This window comes from Corticium candelabrum, chromosome 21 (genome assembly GCF_963422355.1).
Source record: "Corticium candelabrum chromosome 21, ooCorCand1.1, whole genome shotgun sequence".
Classification (NCBI taxonomy): Eukaryota; Metazoa; Porifera; class Homoscleromorpha; order Homosclerophorida; family Plakinidae; genus Corticium; species Corticium candelabrum.
The window spans coordinates 4,353,013-4,379,354 of record NC_085105.1 but is presented as its reverse complement, the minus strand read 5'-3'; the positions used below and the strand labels follow the sequence as shown (position 1 = coordinate 4,379,354).

The 26,342-nt window shown below is 40.9% G+C and overlaps 2 protein-coding genes and 1 long non-coding RNA gene across 3 annotated transcripts; 2 read left to right on the top strand and 1 right to left on the bottom strand.

Moving 5' to 3' along the window:
* The first annotated feature begins 300 nt into the window (after nucleotides 1–300).
* LOC134196771 (ABC transporter F family member 4-like) lies at nucleotides 301–4,199 on the top strand. Its single transcript, XM_062665990.1, has 2 exons — nucleotides 301–838; nucleotides 1,441–4,199. Exons 1-2 carry the CDS (start codon nucleotides 615–617, stop codon nucleotides 4,112–4,114), a joined length of 2,898 nt encoding a protein of 965 aa, XP_062521974.1. The 5' UTR covers nucleotides 301–614; the 3' UTR covers nucleotides 4,115–4,199.
* A 1,133-nt stretch (nucleotides 4,200–5,332) lies between these two features.
* Nucleotides 5,333–6,756, bottom strand: LOC134196649 (uncharacterized). The gene is made up of 3 exons (XR_009972548.1): nucleotides 6,020–6,756; nucleotides 5,859–5,943; nucleotides 5,333–5,787 (listed from the first exon to the last, which is right to left on the bottom strand). It is a non-coding gene; the product is annotated as an uncharacterized LOC134196649 (long non-coding RNA).
* Nucleotides 6,757–13,852: 7,096 nt separating this feature from the next.
* LOC134196646 (multidrug resistance-associated protein 1-like) lies at nucleotides 13,853–26,073 on the top strand. The gene is made up of 26 exons (XM_062665852.1): nucleotides 13,853–13,972; nucleotides 16,103–16,243; nucleotides 16,310–16,441; nucleotides 16,866–16,927; nucleotides 16,983–17,111; nucleotides 17,180–17,440; nucleotides 17,501–17,678; nucleotides 17,751–18,005; nucleotides 18,068–18,133; nucleotides 18,232–18,369; nucleotides 18,427–18,740; nucleotides 18,894–19,020; nucleotides 20,185–20,352; nucleotides 20,537–20,620; nucleotides 20,671–20,764; nucleotides 20,825–20,979; nucleotides 21,048–21,196; nucleotides 21,264–21,633; nucleotides 21,695–21,894; nucleotides 23,259–23,385; nucleotides 23,440–23,541; nucleotides 23,596–23,742; nucleotides 23,807–23,965; nucleotides 25,121–25,287; nucleotides 25,349–25,543; nucleotides 25,605–26,073. The coding sequence occupies exons 2-26, from the start codon at nucleotides 16,169–16,171 to the stop codon at nucleotides 25,714–25,716; spliced, it is 3,966 nt and encodes a 1,321-aa protein (XP_062521836.1). The 5' UTR covers nucleotides 13,853–13,972; nucleotides 16,103–16,168; the 3' UTR covers nucleotides 25,717–26,073.
* Nucleotides 26,074–26,342: the final 269 nt, after the last annotated feature.

The window sequence follows — 26,342 nt, the reverse complement described above, 5'->3', positions numbered from 1 at the left end:
TCATGATTAGGACCGGTGTGAACGAGCGGCGTCAGTGCACTAACGCCAAACTAATCAGTGGCGTAGCCGAACTCTTCTTCAAGGGGTGTACCAGCAAGGCAGATGCCTATACTACCCCGTATGTGCGGCGGGTGGGTCCATAGGAGGAGTCTAAACAAACGTCTCGGTTACCTCCAACGTTCAGGGTACGTACCACACGTACACGTGCACAATCGGGCCGTTTGGACGAAAACCTAGGTCAAAATTTGGGGAAGTGCACGTGCCCCTTGTGCCCTATGCCAGCTACGCGCCTGGGCCTGGTGTGAACACGCTCAAAGATGCCTTCCTCTAGACAATGACTCGTGTAACAGTATTTATAAATTAAATTAACTCTGTCGCTAAGCATGTAATTATTTAGAAATTTATAATAGATCTAGTATATTCTGCGTTGAATTTATAAATATATGACGTTTCGATGACGTCACATGTTTAGCTTTAGCCATGAGCCTTCCCACTTTTGAGATCCACGTGACGCCCCTGGACTCATTCGAAAGTCAACGCACATCAATTTACCGGTTATTAATATTTACAACTAGTCAATACAGCCCTGAATACGCAGCCGCCGTAGAGCCAGGATGGCGTTATCTCCTCTTCCTAAAGGACGCTTCAACCTTGCTGCGACGCATTGGTTTACTAGAATTAAGGACGAGATTCTCTATGAAGAATACGCAGTACTTCGTTCCGGTATGGAGTGCTTCGTGCACGCGAGAGCGATTACTGGTGTTAGTTTACTTGTCTACGACGAAAACAGGACAGAGGACATAGAGATGTGGCAAGAGTTTTTGCAACTGACCAGTCGGTAAGAATTATTGAAGTTCATACGATTAAAGTTCCATAAATCTTCACTCTTTTTCATTTCACAACGTAATTAAATGCGTTTTCTGCCTATATGTTGGTAGCTAGCGTACAACACTTGTTTGCAGGAATGTCTACTAGACTGCATACGTAATTAGCTGCAAATCAGTGTCTAACCACTAGTGGTGACGTTTCACTACGAGGTCAACAGTCGTGCTTTTGTTTTAGCGTGCACGGATGAAGGATTCGCGTAACGTTAACTTTGTGGTTACTGCAAACGGACAATCGTTTGCGGCAGAGCAGCAACTTGAATTAGAGCAATAAAAGAGCAACATACTAAGTAGCTTGTTGTAAATAAAGCATTCATTTTCTGGTGGTAAAACATTGTTGAATGGGCAGTCTACCAGCTAGCATAGATACCATGTATTAGATTTACCGCGCAATAAAATTAACTTTACTTGTGCAGTCTGTTCCACTACGACCTGCATGTCGATGTTTTTAATTTATCTATTTATGCTTTAAACAATAGCACTAAACGTTTTTAGCAACTGTTTATGAACTTAAAACCATATAATTTCTAATTTAATTATACATTTTTGTTTACAGATTAAAGCGCAGGTTGTACATATCAATCGGACCTTGGATTGTACAAAACATACTAGCTAATAGAACCATCTATTTGACGGCCGTCGCTAGTAATAAAGGCAAAGAACCTCCCGAGGAAGTTGATTCGGACGAAGAAAAATGTAGCAGGATCGGAAAGGTCCGACAACATCCCATTCTTATTCCAAGAAAAGGATGGGACAGGCGTTTCTTTTACGAATCGACGAGAAGAGACGAAAAATCTGCCATGGACGCAAATAGTGAGGAACGCAAAAAGGGAAAAGTAGTAGTAGCAGCAGCAGAACAAGCACTATTGGCGGAAGGAGGCGAAAAATCTGCATTGGATACAACTGAACGGGAACGCAGAAAAGGAAAAGTTGTCGCCGAAGACGAACAACAAGCACTGTTGGCTCAAAGAGACGAAAAAGCTGCAATGGACACAACTAAACGGGAACGCAAAAAAGGAAAAGTGCAAACAGAAGAAGAACAAGCACTGTTGGAAGAAAGAGGCGAAAAAGGTGCAACGGACACAACTAAATGGGAACGCAAAAAAGAAAAAGTGGCAACAGAAGAAGAAGAACAAGCACTGTTGGCAGAAAGAGGCGAAAAAGCTGCAACGGACACAACTAAACGGGAACGCAAAAAAGGAAAAGTGCAAACAGAAGAAGAAGAACAAGCACTGTTGGCAGAAAGAGGCGAAAAAGCTGCAATGGACACAACTAAATGGGAACGCAAAAAAGGAAAAGTGCCAACAGAAGAGGAACAAGCACTGTTGGTAGAAAGAGGCGAAGAAGCTGCAATGGACACAACTAAACGGGAACGCAAAACAGGAAAAGTGGCAACAGAAGAAGAAGAACAAGCACTGTTGGCAGAAAGAGGCGAAAAAGCTGCAACGGACACAACTAGACGGGAACGCAAAAAAGGAAAAGTGCAAACAGAAGAAGAAGAACAAGCACTGTTGGCAGCAACGGACACAACTAAACGGGAACGCAAAAAAGGAAAGGTGCCAACAGAAGAAGAAGAACAAGCACTGTTGGCAGAAAGAGGCGAAAAAGCTGCAATGGACACAACTAAACGGGAACGCAAAAAAGGAAAAGTGGCAACAGAAGAAGAAAAACAAGCACTGTTGGCAGAAAGAGGCGAAAAAGCTGCAACGGACACAACTAGACGGGAACGCAAAAAAGGAAAAGTGCAAACAGAAGAAGAAGAACAAGCACTGTTGGCAGCAACGGACACAACTAAACGGGAACGCAAAAAAGGAAAAGTGCAAACAGAAGAAGAAGAACAAGCACTGTTGGCAGAAAGAGGCGAAAAAGCTGCAATGGACACAACTAAACGGGAACGCAAAACAGGAAAAGTGGCAACAGAAGAAGAAGAACAAGCACTGTTGGCAGAAAGAGGCGAAAAAGCTGCAACGGACACAACTAAATGGGAAAGCAAAAAAGAAAAAGTGGCAACAGAAGAAGAAGAACAAGCACTGTTGGCAGAAAGAGGCGAAAAAGCTGCAACGGACACAACTAAACGGGAACGCAGAATAGGGAAAGTGCAAACAGAAGAAGAAGAACAAGCACTGTTGGCAGAAAGAGGCGAAAAAGCTGCAACGGACACAACTAAATGGGAACGCAAAAAAGAAAAAGTGCAAGCAGAAGAAGAAGAACAAGCACTGTTGGCAGCAACGGACACAACTAAACGGGAACGCAAAAAAGGAAAGGTGCCAACAGAAGAAGAAGAACAAGCACTGTTGGCAGAAAGAGGCGAAAAAGCTGCAATGGACACAACTAAACGGGAACGCAAAACAGGAAAAGTGGCAACAGAAGAAGAAGAACAAGCACTGTTGGCAGAAAGAGGCGAAAAAGCTGCAACGGACACAACTAGACGGGAACGCAAAAAAGGAAAAGTGCAAACAGAAGAAGAAGAACAAGCACTGTTGGCAGAAAGAGGCGAAAAAGCTGCAACGGACACAACTAGACGGGAACGCAAAAAAGGAAAAGTGCAAACAGAAGAAGAAGAACAAGCACTGTTGGCAGCAACGGACACAACTAAACGGGAACGCAAAAAAGGAAAAGTGCAAACAGAAGAAGAAGAACAAGCACTGTTGGCAGAAAGAGGCGAAAAAGCTGCAATGGACACAACTAAACGGGAACGCAAAACAGGAAAAGTGGCAACAGAAGAAGAAGAACAAGCACTGTTGGCAGAAAGAGGCGAAAAAGCTGCAACGGACACAACTAAATGGGAAAGCAAAAAAGAAAAAGTGGCAACAGAAGAAGAAGAACAAGCACTGTTGGCAGAAAGAGGCGAAAAAGCTGCAACGGACACAACTAAACGGGAACGCAGAATAGGGAAAGTGCAAACAGAAGAAGAAGAACAAGCACTGTTGGCAGAAAGAGGCGAAAAAGCTGCAACGGACACAACTAAATGGGAACGCAAAAAAGAAAAAGTGCAAGCAGAAGAAGAAGAACAAGCACTGTTGGCAGCAACGGACACAACTAAACGGAAACGCAAAAAAGGAAAAGTGCCAACAGAAGAAGAAGAACAAGCACTGTTGGCAGAAAGAGGCGAAAAAGGTGCAACGGACACAACTAGACGGGAACGCAAAAAAGGAAAAGTGCCAACAGAAGAAGAACAAGCACTGTTGGCAGAAAAAGCAGAAGCGGCAAAAACCACACCAACAAATTAGAAAGCTGCAAATGAATGTTGATTTAGATTGGGTTGCGATAAAATGTACTACTATGCATGGGCAAATGCAATCAAACTAATCATTACTAAAGAAACGTGTACTCATAGCATTCATTAAAACGTCCTAATTAATGAACTCGCTAGGGATCACACATCAAATTATGTGGACATCGGCAAATTTTGACATACCCCCGACACTAAATAGTAACCGGCCCCTAGCTAAATGTCCGAGCATTGCTGTCTATAGCTAGCGTCTTATACGCTGCTAGTTCGTTCTAATATTGGCCCTTTTGGAAAGTGTCGAGGGAATGTTAATTGTACTGGGAAACGACTTACCTTTTCCAAAGTCTCTTCGCATGCAGTGAAGCAAGTAGATGCATGCCGTCCCTAGTTAGCTAAGCCTAAAGGCATGCATGCAACAAGACTTGCAGAGAGCCAAGAAAGAAGAGCAAGTAAGAAATCAGGAAAGCACTTCCAAACAACTTTCTTCTAGCATAGGGAGCCTGTGATTCTCAGTCATATACCCAACGTTTAGTTACCGTTGTATACTGTATACCTATATAGATCACAAGTGCGAAAGAGCCGTCTTTCACTACCTAGAAGAATCAAGACCTAGGCATAGTCTACCACATGGCGGAGGAACGTCTATCTGTAACCGCCATGCATTACGAAGAACAAATTCCAAAAGACGATATTTGGTGGCGGAGCTTCTAGAGTATGCGCAATCTCGAGGGTAACACGCACCTTTCGCCGATCTTGCTGTACACAAAGTCTAGGTTTCCGGGTCTGCTTCTGAACCGTAGATCATCTTGCCATTGACTGTGCTTTGTAAGTAAGTTTACTACTTACATTTCGTGCATCTTGTGAGAGACTTTGCCTGCGTAGAGACGCGTAGGAAGCCATTTCTTGAGTACGGCTTCTCGAGGGACTACTGTTCAAGCCGAAGTCGCCTGATTCACACTCTGAACAGATATACGTGGAGTGGAAGCACAGACCACTCATTGGCTAGCGATGGATTAGTTTTGGCGAGTGAAATCATGCCACCTGGAAACCCATTTGGGGTAACCAGACATGTAGGACGTCCCGCGTTGTTTCTAGGCAGTCTAGGTTGCTTCTGTCTATATGTGATTGGCCAAGTCGAAGTTCTTACTGTGATAACTTGCACTCGATATGTACTGACGCGGATCAGAGTACAGTAGACGTACACTACAGTCTGTTTATTACAATTAGCACTGCCAGTCTACAAGTCACAGCAACAGTTATGTCTAAAGTAACACAACACACACGCACTAGCTATTCCAAAGCTGTAGTGTCTAAATCAGAAAGCAGAGGCTGTTCTACCTCATCCGCAGGCGCAGTTGATCAAGACGTGTCTAGCTAGTCTAGCGATCCTAGAAGTGAAGATGTTGATTGTCGAAAATGTCACTGAGGCTGAACCTGATGGTTTATGTCGGATAATTGAACAGCAAGCAAATGAAATAGTGAAACTTCAAAACAACATTAGAGTTCTCGAGCAAGATCTTGTATCTGCAAAGTCTGAGTGTTGCAAGGAAAGGCAAGGCATTCTCGATCGACACACTTCCAAATGATAGATCAAGTTATACAGATTTTGTGTCGAGAAATGTGCTTGATACAGTGTAGAGTTGGATTGAACCAACAGCCAAGACAATTACTCTGTATAGCAAACAAAGAATCAGGCCAAGGTACACATCAAGTGATGTAAGCTCATGAGCTCACCGCCTTACATGAAGGGTTGGTTAGGCTAGACGAATTTTTGCTGACTCTAGTTCGACAAGATACACAGTTTCACAGTTCCACAGTTCAAGAAAGCTAGATGGGGGAAACAAGTAGTCCTATTCAGCCACACAGTGCGTCACGTTTGGTTACCCCGAATGGGTTCACCTACCGCAAAATCTTCAGTCTGTCTTTCCACTCCACGTGTATCTGTTCAGAGTGTGAATCAGGCGACTTCAGCTTGAACAGCAGCCTCTTACCCTTGAGAAGCCGTACTCAAGAAATGGCTTCCTACGCGTCTCTACGCAGGCAAAGTCTCTCAAAATGCACTAAATGGTAAGTAGTAAACATACTTACAAAGCCTAGTCAATGGCAAGATGATCTACAGTTTAGAAGTAGATCCGGAAACGAGAACTTCGTACAGCGAGATCGGCGAAAGGTGCGTGTTACCCTCGAGATTGCGCATGCTCTAGAAGCTCGGCCCCCAAATATCGAAATATGTCACGCTTTGTACAAGGTCATGCACCCACGAAAGTTATTTCAATGGTCGCTGTTTGAAACAGACGTAACGATATTCAAGCGCACCAAGTTGTCGCTTCCATGGCGTCGAAGTTTCAAAGAAAGCAAACGCTTTCTAGTTAGAAAGATTTCCCAAAGAGAATAAAGAACGGTAATCTGCCTGTGTTTAGTAGCATGCATGTATACGGTAGTTAGTGCAGTGGCTTAGCCAGGAATGTTTCAGAAACCCCTTTTCTATTAGACGCTGTGTACGTACGGGGACTATTTGGTCGCGGGCAATTATATCGCTCTTATTTGGTTCCCAAAACCGTTTAGCTGGGGCTTATTTGGTTTCGGCCACTATTTGGTCGCAGGGACTATTTGGTTTCGCATTTATTGCGCCACGAATCGGCACTCTCCAACTCTTACAGCTGTACGAGACGAACGCGAACGACGTGACGATGGCCATGATAATTTTCACGCGTCTCCCAGACGTCTCGATAAGCCGAAATCGAGTGCGATCTGCTTCTTCTTCGTTTGTATTTGGCTTCGTATGAATACCGAAGTCATCACGACATCGTCGATCGCAATTTCACGTCTGACGTTTCGTTTTGAGGCAAATCTCGGCTCGTCTGGTAGCGGGCGTGTCGAAAGGAGTCGAAGTAAGAATCTCTTGTGTGTTACAAGGTAAACAAACATCTGTGTGTTGTTGCACTAGCGAGGACGACTACAGTTGTAGATATAACACAAAGTTTGCAAAGTGGAAAGTCGCTGACAGAGGACTAGAAGGTTTGTATCACACTAAATTCGCTGAAGTATAATATTCGTATAGCCTCGCAGAACTTAATTTAAATTAGTTGAACTATTCCATCGCACTTTAAAAAACTACAGTACTATGCAAGGTCAAGTTTTGGTTGGACGCGTATACTCTCAGGAACGCTTCTCCCACAATACTGATAACGCCACAAAGTGAGAAACATGAGAAGTGGTACAAAAGTTTCAATGGAATATTATCACCGATCTGTACAATTCAAAGCATTAAAAATAATAAACAATTTTGAATACACTACCAAGGCACACAAAGAAAACACAAATAGACAAAGAGACAGAGGAACAGCCAAAATTAAGCATTGGTGCAGAAGTAATATTGGACAACAATAGGCACGGTACACAAAAACAAGCAAACGACAGACAGACAGACAGACAAACAAACAGACAGATAGACAGACAGACAGACGGACAGACAGACAGATTATCTATTCTTCGATACACATGATCTAGTCGCAAGACGGTAACAATTCTAGAATTTCTAAACCAATTAACATAATAAGCTTTCAGTCATGTAAGAAGTCCTCTACTTTACATTGTTGATGAGTCTATTTAGCTTAGGCACTTTCCACTGTCACTTTTGCATTGCATCTCTATATACACTCATACCTGCATGCATGCGCATAGCTGCATGCTGATTAGTATAGTTCTTGTCTTCATTTTCTTGCCTGCATATCCTGTTCTACTACAGCACATTTTGCTGTGTCACCATTCAAAGAAAAGATAGACAGACCGTTGGACGGACGGACGGACGGACAGACTAAATGGCAGAAAGAGACAGAAGATGCAGCATGTATACAAGAAAAAAGATTTTCACTAAGCTCACCTAATCTACAAAGCGTATGGTTTTATAGTGTACAACAACGCAAACAAACAACCATCAATAGCCATCTGAGAGACCAAGTGCAAATTAAGTGATTTTACGTCAAACATATTAATTAATTGTTTCTCGAACTACATATATGCACTTATTTCTCTTCTGTTCTGAAAAGTCATCACCGATCTTAGGTCGTGCACAACCAATTACAGAGACGTAGATCGTCTTCCTTGCAATTGATTGTAGACAGTACGCATACATCGCTGTGCACCTAGGTATCGATTGATGCCCTGCAGGATCGACGCATACATCTGCAGCTGGCCGCAGTATTCTAGGCACTAAAACATTTTAGGCGCATCTATAGATACGTATGCGCTGCGTGATCTTCAATTATCAAATCATGTTTGTTTACCTTGTAACTCACAAGAGATTCTTACTCCGCCTCCTTTCGACACGCCCGCTACAAGACGAGCCGACATTTGCCTCAAAACGAAATGTCAGACTCGCGAAATTGCGATCGACAATGTTGTGATGACTTCGGTATTCATATGAAGCCAAATACAAACGAAGAAGAAGCAGATCGCACTCAATTTCGGCTTCTAGCGAGACGTCTGGGATACGCGTAAAAATTATCATGGCCATAGTCACGTCGTTCGCGTCCGTCTCGTACAGCTGTAAAAGTTGGAGAGTGCCGATTCGAGGTGCAATAAATGCGAAACCAAATAAGCCCCAGCTAAACAGTTTCTGGAACCAAATAAGAGCGAGATAATTGCCCGCGACCAAATAGTTCCCCACCAAATAGTCCCCGTACAGACGTTGCCCTTTCCCTATAATGAAAATCACGTTCTCGTTATCAAAAGGTAAGAGTGGAAGACCGAACAGTGTGTTGAGACGTCTTTTGTTTATTGCATGTGTGTATATATATATATATATATATATATATATATATATATATATATATATTATAAGTTATTTACCGTATCTAAGTACGCTCGATCAGCAGGTCGTCCATTCCTGAGCATCAAAACACTACAAATTATGCCTCAAACTTGTACGAAACCCCTTTTTCAAAACCTGGCTACGCCACTGGCTAATGACATTCTCAACTTAGGCATACTAAATTGCATGTGTCATCTATAGAACAATAATGGAGGCCGATTCTATCAATAACAGTGAATTGTTAGAAGACCCTTCCAAATTCTGGATTTTCTTGAAATAAAAAGAAATAAAAATTTTCATGCATACAATAGTATACAGATAAAATCCCTGAAGGCCCAAATGCTTAGTGACCCCTGCAATTTACTGAGTTTCAAACTTATTACCCCAGCGCAAATTTGCCAGCCCCCTGGACACTTAATAATGACTTACCCCTTTGTCCGCAAATAACACAAACAGAAGGAGAATCTATTAATTCTCTGAGACAAACAGAACTGATGACTCGACAACTAAGTGTCTAACAGTCTCAAAAATACCGCAATACAGATAGGCAGACCTGAACATAATCTAATGACTCAAATGCTAACAGCTAACAGGAATCGTTTTAGATACATGGTGTGCACGTGCATGCAAATCACATGTACTTGTGAAGCATAGAGTCTAGAAGAGGTATTGCAATATGTTCGTTTTTAACTCTAGATCCGATCCAGGCAAAATAAGAAAGGTGCCGCTTATTCATTCCGATAAGAAAGGTGGCATTCCCACCAGGGGCGTAGCATGAGCTCCAGAAATTGGGGGTTCAACTTCACAATGCTATGAGACACGCCCACTTCTATAAACACGCCTATTTTTATTGGCTTGTAATTGACTGATACAGTAGAATCAGTGGCAGATCCAGACTGGGAAAAATGGATTGTATATACACTCTAAACAGTTTTGGTCCTCACACGTATTTACAGTCCACAATTTTTATGACCACACCTACTAATGATGGGCTATAGCCTGATCTAGCCCATGCCACGCTATGCCCCTGCTCCCACTAGGAAAGAGGGAGTTGTAACCCGCCCACAAACCTCCCAGCCTGGACCTGGCCACTACTGAACAACAAGATGTACCAGTAAATAATATAAAGAGAGACATACATTATTATTGCTACCTGTCAATTACCCAATGTGTTGTGAAATGACCCGTGTAGCGCCAATTCAAAACCGTCCGTTTTAATCGTCCTTATTTTGGAAGGGTTAGGACGATTTTGAATCGGCGCTACACGGGTCTGGGAGGCCGAAGCTAACTGTCTGTTACTAGATGATAGTCATAATTAATTAATATAATTCTCTCTTTCTGTAACGTCTGTATAAAGACATCTTACTTCTTTCATTCTGTGTATGATCGTCATAGAAAATGATCTTTACCAACAATTTACTCTAGAACTGAAGAGAATTGTACTCCTACATAGCATCCTCGTTCACTTCGGCGTAAAACTTCATCCATAGCTAAAATGGCATTGGTACTGTATACCGGTGGTACACGGATTTCCAAAGCAGCTAGAGAGAGACACGTGGGGTTTTGTATCCGGGCTCTCACCAACAACCACGGGGGCCGAGGGCTGGTCTATCTAGGCAGACCGGACGTATGCCGCACGTGGAAGGTGATGGGAACCATTTTGTCCGACTTGGATAGTATTTGCTTGCCTGTTTCCAAATTTTGGGTAAGGACCAATAATTATCTAGGCAATACATCGTCTGCTGCCTAGTCTGTAATGATGTTGCTGAATTTCAGGGTGATGCTGTCGTGCCAGGGACATTCGACTTTACACCTTGTTTTGAAAACACAGTGCTTCTTATTTTTCCTTGTGTTTTCCTTCTCATCTGCGCAGCAATTAGATTCGCTTCAGAAACCGTTTCAGTAGTCCCTCTAGGTCCTCTGTCGTTCCTACACGTTTGCAGATCGGCAAGTGGCATATCTGGTCGAAGTTTTGTTATTCTTGCTGTAGCACTGTTTTGATAACGCTGTTATAGTTGCAACTCTCATTGTATACTGACATCTATGTAGCTTCTAATTAAGTTAATTAAGGTGGATTAAATTCCGTTTGTTTGTAACAAAAATGTGAATACATGTACATGTGAATTGATATGCGTTAGTTGATTAATCTTGTTAGTACAGTAGGACTGCTTATGAATGAATAGCAATATTAACATTAGTCTGCAAGGGTGTGAAATGTCTGTCGATCTGATCATGCATGCATATGAAGGTTCTAGCTAGGATTTTTGGAAGGCTTATATAGCGATATGGGCGTGGCACATGAGTCTGGCACATGGGCGTGGCATGTAGTGTCTGCAAATTCCTGAAATAAAAGTTAGGGCTGGTTTGGGGTAGCCTCTACAAATCACAGAGCTGCAGACTGATAGTGAGGTATCAATTACATTCTTAAATTAATTAAGCTGTTGTAATTACCAAATACAATGGTAAAGATATAACTGCATGTGTGCAGGTGTAGCATACAGTACCTACTACATGAGCAGCCAGTATTGGAGGCATAGCAGTCAGCTCTGAATGCGTAGGGGTATGTGGAACGTGTAGCGGGCAGTTCTGAGGGCGTAGCGGGCCGCTACACCTTAGCATGCCTGGCTACACATAGTCTACACCAGCTAAACAACATTGCGTTTGGGTCTGTTTCCATCTTATTTAATTACATAAACAGGGGTGTCTAATTGTTGCCATGTTTACAAATTTGGTGACAAGCATTGGCAACAAGTGACCTGGAATTTGGCAACAGAGTTATTTGGTATCCATCAGATTAATCTGTGTTGTGATATTCAGTTTAGAGCACAGAACATTCATTTAATTAAGGAGACGTTCAGTCTCTGTTTGCATCCAAGTACTGCTGTGTTTGACCGTGGCTTTTTATCTCATGATACGTACTATAGCTACTAGTTCCACCAACTAGTTGTTTGTCTGTCTCTTCTGATATAGTGGCGGTAACTTTGATGCTGATAGTGATGGACCAGCATGTTAGAGTTTGAGTTTGATACAATTCACTGAACACAAAGAATTGTCGACAGTTTTTTGTGGAGCAATTTTGTAAAAAAAAATGAATAAATAACATTTGATTGATGTGTCTTTGTTGTCATATTATTAAATACATTTCTTTGTCGATTGAATATTAGTGCTTTCAGACTACCTTGGTGCCAATGAGTGTACAGTTACTGAGTACATGTGAACAATCCTGGTACATACACCTGCTTATGCATGTCTAGAAGCAAGTTTTTTATATTCTTTTTTTACTTTCTTATAAATAAATGTACATTTTTTGTGCCATCTTTGATCACTGTGTAATCAAATGCAACAGCTGCCATTTCAGAAATATTTAAAGGAACTATTTCTAAAACTAAAAACTATTTCTAGAACTAAGATCAGTCTGTCTGGTTAATGTCTTCTTCTTCTTCTTCATCAAATTGTTTTCCCAGCGCACAACTCTAATGCTCCTGGTGAAGTGTAATCCTTGTAGCAGGAAGATTGATAAACAAATATCATTGTCCTTACTGTCTAAATCATAGTCCTCTATTTCTAGAAGAACCTTCTTGTATGTCTTGCCAAGTCTGATCGGTCTGCAGAAGAGTCTGTGCAGAACAATTTAAAGTCTGTCCATGTTGACTTCTCACCCTTCTTCTTCCTCTCTATCCCTTTCCTCTACCCCCTCTCTTCCCCCAAGCTTGTGTCTCCCCAGAAGCTTGTGTGGTTTTGCATGGGCAGATGTTCCTAATATTTAGCCAATGAGCAATTATCAATTAACATAAGGGTGGGTTTGTTTTTTAATTGAAGGCTGTCTATTAGTCAGAGTATAGCTACTTAGACTATTTCATAGCAAGTTGGACAGACGTTTATCTGCAATGCACACCCGAAGAACATGACCGTGAGCTCTAAAATGAAGTGTTTATAGTTAGCGTGTCTCGAGGACCTTGCTATCAAAAGTCAGCGTGAAGTGACTTTAAGTGTGCACTGAAGTAAATTTTTCATGTGATGCCTATCTCTTCTGTGTCTTTTCTTGCTTTGAAAAACAAGCAAACGTTTCTATATCAAGCTTGATCAGGAAGTATGCTCTGCATCAAACAGCTACCAGTCGATGAACCTGCTGTCTCGATGCAAGCTCTGTTTTGAAGTGGAGAGGACATCCAATGATGTAGATGTAAATTCTTTGAAAGCTGGAAGCTAGAGTAATGCAGCTAGAGATGGATGAAACACAGCACCTGAGTAAATGGAATCCAATATGTAGCAAAAACACTGCGCCAGTTGCTACTTTGACAATGTCGGCTGATTTTACAGCCTTCTGAACTGTGCAGGAGATGTGCTTCTAAGGGTGTTTTTCTTTGTATCCTGGTATATCCAGGTAGTGTCATCTCACACTCTGGTCGGGTTGTCATTCTACATTTATATTCGGGCACATATCTTGGATTCTGTTACATCTGTTGCTTTAGCTATAAAGGGCCTGTTTGTGCTACACGTACCAGTCAAATTTCAAAGACATGCATTTGAGCTTGTTTCCATAAGTAACTCTGTTTTTGTATATGGGGGGGGGGCGGCCTCTGATTATCATACTGTATAGAAGACACACTTGTTTCAATCGACATGTCGGGACACTGTATAGTGCATGAAAACACTATAAAATGTTCTTCAAATACATAATTTGAAATTTCAAACTACAGTAAGTCATACTCTCGTCTACAACCAAAGTACAAAAAGAACATGTTTTAGGCGTGGTCCACAAACTATATTGTTGACTATGGGACATACATAATATGGTACACAACACCTGCTAATTGATCCAAATTTTAATGTGTGTAAACTTAGTGGCTGTAAAGATGGTAGAACTTTATCAGTATCCGAGTAGAAGTCTGATTATGCAATATTTCCTAGGTGTTCATACTTTTGGTGGGATTAGTGTGTCTGACTGAAATTGCTGAAGTGGTGTACGAGGGAATTCACAATGGACAGGAGAACATTGCGAAATACCAGTATATCTCACCAAGCATTCTGTTTCTGACAACAGTAAGCACATAACATAAATGGTTATGATATGTACAGTGTACTACCGAGTCGTACTTAGAATTCTTAGTTGATTATGGAAATAATCGCTGTTTGCACTGCCATTTTTGCAGTTCAGCAAGCTAGGACATTTGACAGAGGTCGCTCTTTTCAGTTTGGTGCACAAGCACATGAAATCATTGAAGTGCAGCATGCAAACCAAATTATCAAAAATGCTAAGTTGACATGCATTGAATATAACATAATCTTGGTCACAAATAAAGAAATGAATTAAAATTAGTTAATTGCCACTTAATTATGTTGCTTTCTGATTTTTTGTGAAATTCCTAGGAGTCTGTCATTGTGCTAACATAAATAAATCTCATACAGTAAGATTAATATTATTGCAGTGGCTGCTGACATAACTGCAGTTAATTAAATAAAGGTAGCTGTTTACTATTAAGGGATGGCGATCAGGATGTGAGCTCATGGCAAAGTAATTTCAATTCATGATTTGCATGTTATAGTTAGAGCGTGTTCACACCGGGCCTAATCATGATTAGTTTGGCGTTGCCGTTCTAACGCTGTAAAGAGTAGTATTACAACCACATTAGTGGCGTTAGTGGTTGCACATGACTTTGGCACGTGAGGTAGTATACAAGAAGAGCGTGCTGCCGATGTTTCTGATGTGGTGTTGTATGTTTAAACGTACAAATGCAGCAACGACATGGCGATGTATACGGAAGCCCAGGCAGATGCATACTATGTACCTGCCTCTACATGTGACAACTTCCTGCCATCCCTGAAGGAGCTACCAGAGAGAAAGCAAACTAAATGTTTCCCTCATTAAACCTAAAGCAAGACAATTCACGCAAGTTCTTGCCCGATAAGACGGATGAAAACTGTCGAGACTAATTACACTGACATGCCCATGTGACTTACTAATCATAGTTAGCGGTGTGAAAGCACTTGTGCTAATGTTGGCCTAATCATAGTTAGCCTAATCATAGTTAGTCCAATGTTGGTGCGAACATGCTCTTAGAGTGTCATAGAAGCAAGAATGAATTACATTGTTTACACAGCAAATACATGATTTGTTTGCACAAGGGTTTGTAGCATGGTATACAGTGCCAGTGTCTTTACCACAAAGTGTTAGCTTGAACACTTTTACTTGACCTACTCTTGTTTATTTAGTGTATTGCAATTGAAAAAATTGTGGATATCTAAGATTGCGTTTGGACTATACTGAATGCAGGATGTAAGCCTGCCAAAGCTTGCAATAACCTAATTTATTTGCTAGTAGTAGTAACACTAGCTATTAGTATTAATATTAGTTGAAAAACAGATTTTGATGTTCGATTTTTTAACCCTGAATGCAGAGTCGTACAGCACAACCAGTTCTACATCTTGTTACAGTAAACACGAGCTCGAAAGAGAGAGGAGATATGAGGAATTGATCCTGAAAGTGGAACAAGCATTATTTAGACCTCTTGTCTTTGCTTGCATTGGTGGGGCCAGCAAACTAACAACTACTTTCTTAAACGATTATCATATCTCCTTTCTGAAAAATTAAAACAAGCTACAGCATGACCATTTCTTGGATCTGGTGTCAAATTTCCTTGGCTTTGCTGAGAACATCCGTCATGTGTCTACATGGCAACAGATCAAGAAAGTTTTCAAACATTAGAAAGAGTTGCATCCTCTTGGCTTCAGCTGAGAGTCGCAAGCTTCCTTGAACAGTGACTTGATGACATTGATTTAGCGATTTATTATTTAGATACTTTTATTGATACCATTACAGTAGTAGTTACAGTAGCAGTAGTGGATCTTACATGCATAGATGTTTAGCATAGTACTGTACAGTAGTTTTATTATCAGATATACCATGTGTCACAGTATTAGTATCTATTCGTATTAGTGGGGCTAGTCTTGTCATGCCAGTCTTCAACTAACAATGTAGAAAATGCAACAGTACTGCTATCTGGTGAAATCGTTCTCTCTAAAGTTGTTGAAAAGATGTGAGCATGCATTTAAAGTGATGTACAAGTCTGTTTAATGAAGGTTCATTACCATAGAGTATTTTAGCGTGCCAAGGTGGAAGGCAGTACTTTGAAATTAAGTTCTTGTAGACTATTGACATTTTATACCTTACAGGTTGTTGCGTTCTGCTTACTGCAGCGAGATAGGAATCAAGGCATTCGGTCATCAGGCTCTCTGTTTATGTTTTGGTTACTTATGACCTTTTACAGCACTTTTGCATTGAGAACATCCATTCTCATTGAACTTTATAGAAAGGTACATGAATTACATGCTTACACGTTATTATGTATTGTGGTAAAAGATGTACTTCTGATATTGCAGGACCTCTCGCATACTCAGAGCTTATTTCAGCTCGTGATGGCAGCAGTCAGCTTGCTTCTCTTTACGACACTATTAATACTAAGTGCTATTCCTGACAGAAAATCCATGTATACGCCTGTGGATGCAGATCATGTTAGTCTAAGATATCCCTAATACAGTAGGATTTTAATCTAAACAGTCAAGACCCTGTACTATTTATATCACCTTGAATTTTCAGATGATGTTAACTCGCTGAGTTACCAACTAAATCTGTTTATGCCTCTGAGACTGAAAACGTGTGACTTTTAGACACTTCACTCTTTGCATGTATCTGTGCTTGCATGTGAACTAATTTTCTTACACTAAAAGGAAAGGCGTGTTTAAGGCACACTAGTGTTAGTACACGCAATTGTTCAGTTTAGCAATATGTTGTGAGAGATAACTGTAGTGCTCAGATAAGCAACATGCATATCCTACTGTACTATAGTGATAATGAAATAAGTTTTAGTAGACTACAAAAATAGCAATAGAATGAACAACACAGAGCTTATTGTTGTAAAACCAACTTTGTCTTTAGGATCCTAGTCCTGAGGCAACTGCTCCCTTTTTGTCACAGATCAGTTTTTGGTGGATGAATAGGTATGTTCTCTAGATAATATACTTGATGTTAAATTTTAACACAGTAATTTTTCAGTCTGATTGTGGGAGGCTACAAGAAGCCACTAGTGACTGATGATTTGTTTGGACTACTACCTGAACTGAAAACCAGTGTTGTTATACCAAAGTTCTTTTGTCAGTGGAATAAGGAAGTAACAAGAGCCAGGTAGTACATAGCCACACAACTGTAAGTTTATTTAAGTAGACTGGTTTTGCTGTTCATTATTGTCGCAGAGAAAAAAACAGGATGGAAGCTCACAGGTTGGAAGAAACAATTGAAAACACATCAGCGATTGTCAATATTAATGAATCAACGTCAACATCAGACAATGACAATGAAATCTCTTCACAAACTGTTGGCAGACAGCAGTACAAGAAACATGTACCATCTCTTTTTGCTGCTCTTGCTAGATCTTTTGGATTGGCTGTCTTTGTTGCTGGCGTTTTCAAGTTGTTTCAAGACTTGCTCATATTTGTTAGCCCTCAGCTTCTGAAGTATGAATGTATTGTTGAATTGTGTGGTAATGTGTTTTAATGACGGTTTGGTGATTTCAGACTAATGATTGGCTTTACAGAGGATCCAACGATTCCTGATCGTCAAGGCTACATCTACGCTGCACTTCTGTTTTTAGCTTCAGAGCTGCAGTCTATTCTACTTCATCAGTACTTTCATCGCTGTAACAAGACTGGTCTCAATCTTCGAACGTCTTTGATTGGTGCTATTTATAGAAAAGTATGAGAGTGTGCATCCAACATAAATGTGAAACTGTTCCTATGTACTTAAATTGCTACTTGTTGTCGCAAGGCTCTTTGTTTGAGTGGTGCAGCGAGAAAGTCATCCACTGTCGGAGAGATTGTCAATCTAATGTCAGTTGATGCTCAGCGATTTATGGATGTGATGTTGTATCTGCATATGGTATGGTCAGCTCCACTGCAAATCATTTTAGCATCATTTTTCTTGTGGCAAACAATGGGACCTTCTGTGCTGGCTGGTGTTGGAGTGATGATCCTTCTTTTCCCATTCAATGCTGTAGTAGCAACAATGCTAAGCAAAATGCAGGTTGCTCAATTACAGTAGCCTCTTGTAGTGTATTCTAATCTGTTACCACTGTTTGAGGTCAGGAGAAACAGATGGCATTAAAAGATGAAAGAATTAAAGTGATAAATGAAGTCCTTTCTGGGATTAAGGTGCCATTTGATTCTATGTTGTTATTATATGCTGAGTTACATGTATTATATTTGCTGGGTGTGTGTATGGTTAACATGCTTGTCTTCTCTGAATGCAGGTGATAAAACTGTATGCTTGGGAACGCTCCTTTTTGTCCTCTATTACTGAACTACGAAGATGTGAACTGATTCAGTTGAGGAGAATTGCTTACCTGAATGCAGCACTTACCTTCGCATTCTCATCTGCACCATTTTTGGTAATGAAGTAGGCATATTGATGACAACTGTAGTGCTTAAAGGTTGATATTTCTTAGGTGTCTGTAACAACATTTGCCACATATGCTACTACTGGCCATAGTCTTACTCCAGCCAAAGCTTTTGTTGGCATCTCATTGTTCAACGTTTTGAGTTTTCCACTGTCAATGCTGCCTATGCTTGTCTCATTCTTGGTAGAAGTTAGTGTCTCGATGAGAAGAATATCATCTTTTTTGCAAAGTGATGAACTTGATTCTGATGCTGTAACAAGAATCAGGTGCAACCATTTGGGCACTGATGAGTTGGAAACTCCTGTGATGATAAGAGATGGCAACTTTGCCTGGGACAGCAGTGATAGGATGACACTACAAAGGTATGGATTAACAAAGGGACAAACTTCCATAACAGTTTGAATCTAAGTATGAAATTTAACAATGCATAAAGCTTTATGTGCTTTGCTGTATTATGTGTTTGTAGTTTCAATTAATTAAGTCTTTAACTAACTGATTGACTAATCTGTTTGTAGGATAGACCTTACCATTCAGAGACATTCTCTAGTAGCTGTAGTTGGTCAAGTTGGAGCTGGCAAGTCTAGTCTGCTTTCTGCTTTATTGGGAGAAATGCATAAAGTTAGTGGCCAAGTCACCATTCAAGTGAGTCTATGCTGTTGCTTTGAGATGAGTGGCATGTTCGGTCATTGGCACTATGTGTGAAGGGTTCCGTTGCATATGTGAATCAACAGGCTTGGATTAGGAATGCCACATTGAAGGACAACATTTTGTTCAACAAAGCTTTTAACGTAAGGCGTTATCGACAAGTGGTAGAGGCTTGTGCATTAAAGCCTGACCTGGAAATGTTACCTGGAGGTGACATGACTGAGATAGGAGAAAAGGTAATGACATAATAGACATACAGTCAAACCTCGCTAATACGAACAGCCCCCTGCCAAGCCCCGTTTGGATTAGTGGTGTTCGGATTAGACCTTGCCTCGGATACCCAGACCACTGGCGCATTAAAGTATCTCTACACATATGTCATGTTTGTTCTAAATAATGTGACAGTCAAGATTGAAAATAGTCAGATGTGTGCGTTTGCTGAAAACTAGATAACTGCAACCCTGATAAGGCTGCCCAATAGGATCTGGGTACGAAAGGCAGGGCAGGGTGCCAAACATAATTCAGATTAGCGGGCATTTGGATTAGCGAGGTATGGATTAGCGAGGTTTGACTGTACTGTGTTAGCATTGTGTGTTTGGTGCAACGAAACGTTTTGAATTCATTCTGAAGCATGTCAGGTGGGCTTTTGATTTGTTTATCTATGGCAGGGCTTGCAAGGAAGAATTTAATTGCCTACATTTAAGCAATATGTAGTGTACTATGTCTCATCTGCCAGTGTCAATCAATAGACATACTGGTTCATCTGCACTTACCAGTAGTAGAAAACATGAGTCTCTTATCAGGTGTGATTGTGGGCATTTGAATATTAGACAGGTAATGCCACTGAGTGTTGTGGTTCTTACTGGTATGTGACTGAAAATAACATAACAACAGAAGATTTTCAAAGCAGCTGCTTTTAGGTAAAGGTTTATGCTGTGTACACTACTACCCAGCATTGCCTTTGAAGTTTACAGCATCTCTGACTCCCATAATCCATGCATGAGCACCATTGAGCTTAGGCTCAGTGTCTACCACCTGACCATACAGTCAAGCATACCCCTGCCTCTGCCATAGTGGAATATTTATTCGTTTAGTACATGGTTTTCGTTATACCAATCCGTTGCATTACTATACTATCGTATTCATGTTGTTGTTGTCTAGGGTATCAACCTTAGTGGTGGTCAGAAGCAACGTGTCAGCATAGCTCGTGCTGTCTATAATGATGCTGATATCTACCTGTTGGATGATCCTCTCAGTGCAGTTGATGCCCATGTTGGTGAACATCTCTTCAACAAAGTTATTGGACCTGATGGACTCTTAAGAAATAGAGTGAGCTATTTCTATAGAAATGAAATCATTTAGTGTGGCATGTATCTGTTTCAACAGTTTGTTCTAAAAATTAAATTGAAGTTGAATTATTATGCAAATTTTTGAACTAATAATCTGAAATGCATGCACGGAGAGTTGGCACTGCATTCAGTTGCTTGTAGGTTCACCATTGTTGATTCTGTAGGTACGAATAGTAGTGACTCACAGTCTGGCGTATCTTCCTCAGTGTCATCAAATTGTTGTAATGACAGATGGATGCATTTCTGAGGTTAGCTGCAAGTCGTCAATGTAGTGTAATTCTAATTTTGTGTTGCCAAGATGGGTACCTATTCAGAGCTGATGGAACGACAAGGAGCTTTTTCAGAATTTTTGAAAATCCATGGGAACGAAGAACTTGATCAAAGCCAACAAGGTTTGTAGCAATGTGTTAGTGTCACATGTTTTATAATAGTTCAGCCAAGTTGCATTTTAGATGATGCTAATGATAAATCAAAGGAAAAACTGGTGGAGAGACAGGACAGTGTCACTTCTGTTTACCGCCGCCAGCTTTCCAGTATCTCTGATGACAAGCAAGAACAAAAAGCAGGGACTACACTGATAGATGAAGAAGTGGCTGAAACTGGAAGAGTTGGTTTCCATTACATATGAATTTGTTTGTGATATATATGTGTTGCTCAGTGAAATTTGTTGAACAGGTGAAGCTTGGTATTCTCTTGGATTATGCCAAAGCAGCTGGAATAATCATTGCAATTCTCCTGTTGTTGAGCTTTGCTGGGGTTGATGCATTTGCTATTGCTTCCAATATTTGGTTATCAAAATGGAGCGATGCAAACAAAGATAAAAAGTAAGCCACCCACAGCCCTTATGAGAGTTGCAGATGTCTGATCAGTGCTTTTGCTTGCTGCTTGCAGTACAAATCATCCAGTTTCCTACTACCTTGGAATTTACACGGCATTAGGCATTTTACAAAGTGCTTGTACTATGACTGGCTCAGTGTTTCTTGCTATTGGTGCTGTGCGAGCATCAAGGCTTTTGCATAAGCACATGCTGAAAACTGTACTTCGTGCCCCAATGTCTTTCTTCGACATGACACCTCTCGGACGTATTGTAAATCGTTTTTCGAAAGATATGTACATGATCGATGAAATGATACCCGAATCAATATTTTGGTGCCTCTTTTGCTTTTTCATCATTCTGAGCATTATTGTTGTCATCAGTTATACAACACCAATTTTTCTACCTGTGGTTGTTCCCATCGGTATAGTTTATTTCTTCACACAGGTAAAGTTGATATTTATTGTGATAATTGCCACTCAAAGACGTTATTTGTGTACATGTACAGAGGTACTATGTGGCAACATCTCGTCAAGTCATGAGACTGGAATCTGTCAGTCGATCTCCGATATTCTCTCACTTTCAAGAAACACTAGCTGGCACCAGTACTGTGCGAGCTTACTGTCAGCAAGATTTATTCATAGAAGAGAATGATAAGAGAGTGGACTTCAATCAGTTGGCCTACTATCCCTACTTGGCAGGCAACAGGTTGGACACAATACTTTACCACCTGGCAGTACAAATCACTGTAACTATTAAACTCTATAAGAACTGTAATATTTACCAATTTAGGTCAAACTACCATGTGTACAGACTGTAAAGTATCTGTTTGCTACAGGCAACAAACGCTAGATGGTCCCAAAGGGAGGATAAATGTAGTGCTACTGACGAGGAGTTTACTTATGATCACTAATGTAAAAGACACCGTAAAACGAGTGAATGTAATCATTGCTGGTGTCACCTGATTTTTGGAATAAAAGGCAACATCCTATGCAATATGCCATATTTGCAGGAGTAAACCACTCAGGTTTGAGTATGTGGCTAGCTTTGGTCAAGTTTCCATAATCTTACACTGTTAGCAGTGTTAATTGGCACATGTGGACAGGCCTTCTGCTAAACTTCTGTGCCTGTAGGAATCTGTTTGTAACTGTTTTAGTCTTTACTAGTTTAACAGCATTGAGTTAGCTAGTAAATAGCTAATCAAAAGAACTACCATATTGCTTGCAGTAGCCTTAATTAAGTCTGGTTTACAATATGAGGCTGATGCGGAAATTGAAATGAATCCAACTCCAGCGTCAGCATCAGCATCAACATCAAAGAATGCCAGTCTCCTTGAAGTTTGACACTCAGCTGAGTGTCAGCGGGCTTAGGAAATGAGAAAACTACCATGACTCTAGCACTAACCTGTTTGTACAAAGCTACCAATTGAAATACAAGGAAACACAATAATCTGTAATATACTCACAAAAACACATCAGTAGAAAAGAACAGATACAGTGGTAACAAACATGCACACATGTACACCTACTCCTACTCCTTGTCCTCCTTCCCTGTGTTGCTGCCGTATTAGAGAAAAAAAAAAGAATCGGTCATGCTATCGCCATACACAGGGAAGCAGAACGGCAAAGTCCAAAGTCCGTAAATTCATGAAACTCCTGCCGCTCTTTGCATGAAAAACAAACTAAGAGGCGTGCAAGACCCCTGCAGTTGTGCAGGAAAGGGCCAAGTTTGTGTGACACCATCAAGTCAGCATCCTGGGCCTGTCCTCGAAATGGTCATCCCTGCAATGCCCCTGTGTGTGCCATACTCCTCATCCTCATCATTGTAGATCTTTTCAGGCATCTGATAGGTCTTTGAGTCAGAGGTGGTCGGATGGAGGCAAGCAATTACACAGCACAGTGTACTGTGGCCGCTATGACACACACACACACACACACACACACACACACACACACACACACACACACACACACACACACACACACACACACACACACACACACACACACACCACTGCGTAATCTCACTGTGCTTCCGCACTCCAAGGCTTATTACTCAATGTATTTTTCCAGGTGGCTTGCAATTCGTCTGGAATTTAGTGGAAACTTTGTTGTTTTATTTGCTGCTCTGTTTGCCGTGATTGAGCGTAACCACCTCTCAGGTGGTCTTGTTGGTTTATCTCTATCATATGCACTTCAGGTGACTGATAGGTCTTAGTCTGTTCTTGAATATGTTCTAATGACGTTTTCCCAGTGCACAGAAAATCTAACATGGTTTGTAAGAATGACAAGTGAGCTTGAGAGTAGGGTTGTGTCTGTGGAAAGGATAAATGAATATGGCAATATGGCAACAGAAGTGACAAATCTTTCTCAACTTGCAGTTGTTTAGATGAATGAAGTTTGTCTGTAGGCTCCAGCTGTAATCAATTCAAGCAGACCTCCTTCAGGCTGGCCTCGTCATGGCCAAGTTTGTTTCAACAGGTATAGCGTTCGATATCGACCTGAACTGGATCTAGTCTTGAGGAACGTGGACTGCACTATAGCTGCAGGCGAGAAGGTTCTCATCATGTTGTCAAGTCATTAACATTTATGGTTCCTAGTTCCTGTTTTGTCTTGTGTAGGTTGGTATTGTGGGTAGGACAGGAGCTGGAAAATCATCATTGACACTTGGCCTTTTTCGAATCTTGGAAGCTGCTGAAGGCAGCATTACCATCGACAATGTGGATTTAGCCAGCATAGGACTTGAAGACCTAAGGTCTCACGTGACCATTATACCTCAGGTACACAAAAATGAACTACATTACTGTGTGTCTGTTTCTCTGTTGAAAATTTGGCCAATACAAAATAATTTTTGGTCAGAGAACAGGGTCCACGTTTCTCGAATTTCTATGTTTATATTGGTCACATGACTATAAATACTGGACTTGTACACTCAATATTGGAGAGTACAGTCTAGTCTATTGTTATGCATTTATATGACGTGCACAAGTGCAAAAGTGTACAAGTGCCTTGGATCCCTGTCTCACACTAAGCAGATGCCCTCTGTAAATACACAGGCCAGTCACTCATCTTGGTAGGCAAGTAGTGAGTCCAGGAATTATTGTTTGTGCTTGACTGTTTGCCTAGGCATTACATCGAACAGAATGAAGCCAATGGTTTCTGACTGACAGAGACACCCATTCCAAGCATTATGAATGGAGATAGTTATACCTGCTATAGGCAGTTATAGACAGAATTTCATTATGCTAGGGTTAGTGATAGGTTGTTGTACAGTTGCCATTGCAGGTAGATACCAGGTGGCTACAACAGAGACCGCCATTAATCTATAACATTTTAGCAAACTATTGGTATCACTCCTATTCAAACAAGCAGTAGGCAAAGTGGTTAGAACTATACTACCCAATACTAATCCCTGACTTTGTGGATTATAGTCAATGTTGCCAAGGTGGTGTTATGCTTTTTTGTGTAACTCTCCCTGCTTACATTTCTGTGATGTGCAGTACATTCAGACCTCATTATTCTGACCACGTTTGTCCCGCTGTTTTCTCTTAGACTAATGCGATTGTCAGATTACTCGTCACAAATACACAGTGACTCATGTAAATTGGTTTTACGCCCGTACCTTCGTCAGAATAATGAGGCCTGACTGTATTACAAATGAGGAAAGCATCTACAAAACAATACACGACGCGTGAATTTCTCTGAGTAATAATATACTGTACCCTCCCACAATATTCATATGAGATTTATAAGTTAATTACATTGCCATATTTACTATTTGAACTAGTAGACTGCCAGTAGTACAGTATAAATCATGATAAGTCATCGTTACTAACATTAATGCAAAATAGTAGATAATCTGTGTGTTTATGTTCTCTGTTTACTACAATCTGTTTGTTTACCAGTCGTGGCTATTCACCATTCTGTACTTTTAGGACCCTGTATTGTTCTCTGGTACTGTGAGAGTAAACCTTGATCCCTTTAACCAATACGTAGACTCGGAGGTATGGCATGCTCTTGAGCAAGCTAGCCTACGCAGCTTTGTTGAAAGTCTTGAGTCTGGCTTAAATTCAGAAGTAGCAGAAGGTGGAGAAAACTTAAGGTCAGTTATTGTTGCAGTAACGTTTTCTGTATTTGTGTTTCACTAGATTCGTCTGTTTCAGTGTTGGTCAACGTCAGCTAATGTGTCTGGCCCGTGCTCTCCTGCGGAAGTCCAAAGTTTTGGTATTGGATGAAGCAACAGCTGCAGTCGATCTTGAGACAGACAGTGTGGTTCAGCAGACAATACATACCTCATTCGCTGACTGCACTGTGCTAACTATTGCTCATAGATTGAACACAATAATGGAGAGTGATCGGTCAGATTGTACAAAATGCTATGCGTGTGCGCGCTCCCTCATCCATTTTGTTTGTCTGTAGTGTGATGGTTTTAGACAAGGGGAGCATAGTTGAATTTGACTCTCCCGGTTCTCTGTTGGCACAGCGTGGAATCTTTCACTCAATGGCTGTGGCTGTTGGTTTGGCAAATTAAGTGATAATTCAAAGCATGTGGATTTGTGTGCGGACAGGCAAACTGAAATTAGTAATTGCCATCAAAGGACGTACTGTGCTCTGAAGAGCCTCGAGATACATAACTAGCTTTAGAATAAACTGCAATGCTATACCTAAATGCAATAAGGTTTACTTCTTGTCACACCACAATGAAAAGAGACATGGATGACGGTTTTCATATACCATGGCAGATCAGCCATTTGATTGAAACTATTGGTTCCAGGTATTGGCTACGCGAGACTAGTGTTGAACATAGACTACGTATATATGGGCATTGCTTCACATTGTTGCAAAGCATCAATCTTGGTGGTCAAGGAAACATGTTTCTACGTGCCACTTAGCATTTCTTTCATTTAGTTTGACTTTTGTGGGAGTAGGAAACACTTTCGAGAAACTTTGCCCACAGACTTGTGAACACTTTCGATATAATTCCTGGTTTTTGATAAAGAAACTTACTTTCCAACATCCACCAATAGATGCATTTCCTAACCTTCATCTAAGTCTATGTTATTTGGGTCTCAAAGACGGCAAATTCCTCTTCTATCTGCTTCTCACATCTAATGGCATTTACTTCTAGAGCAGTCAACCTTGCCATTTCACTAGCTG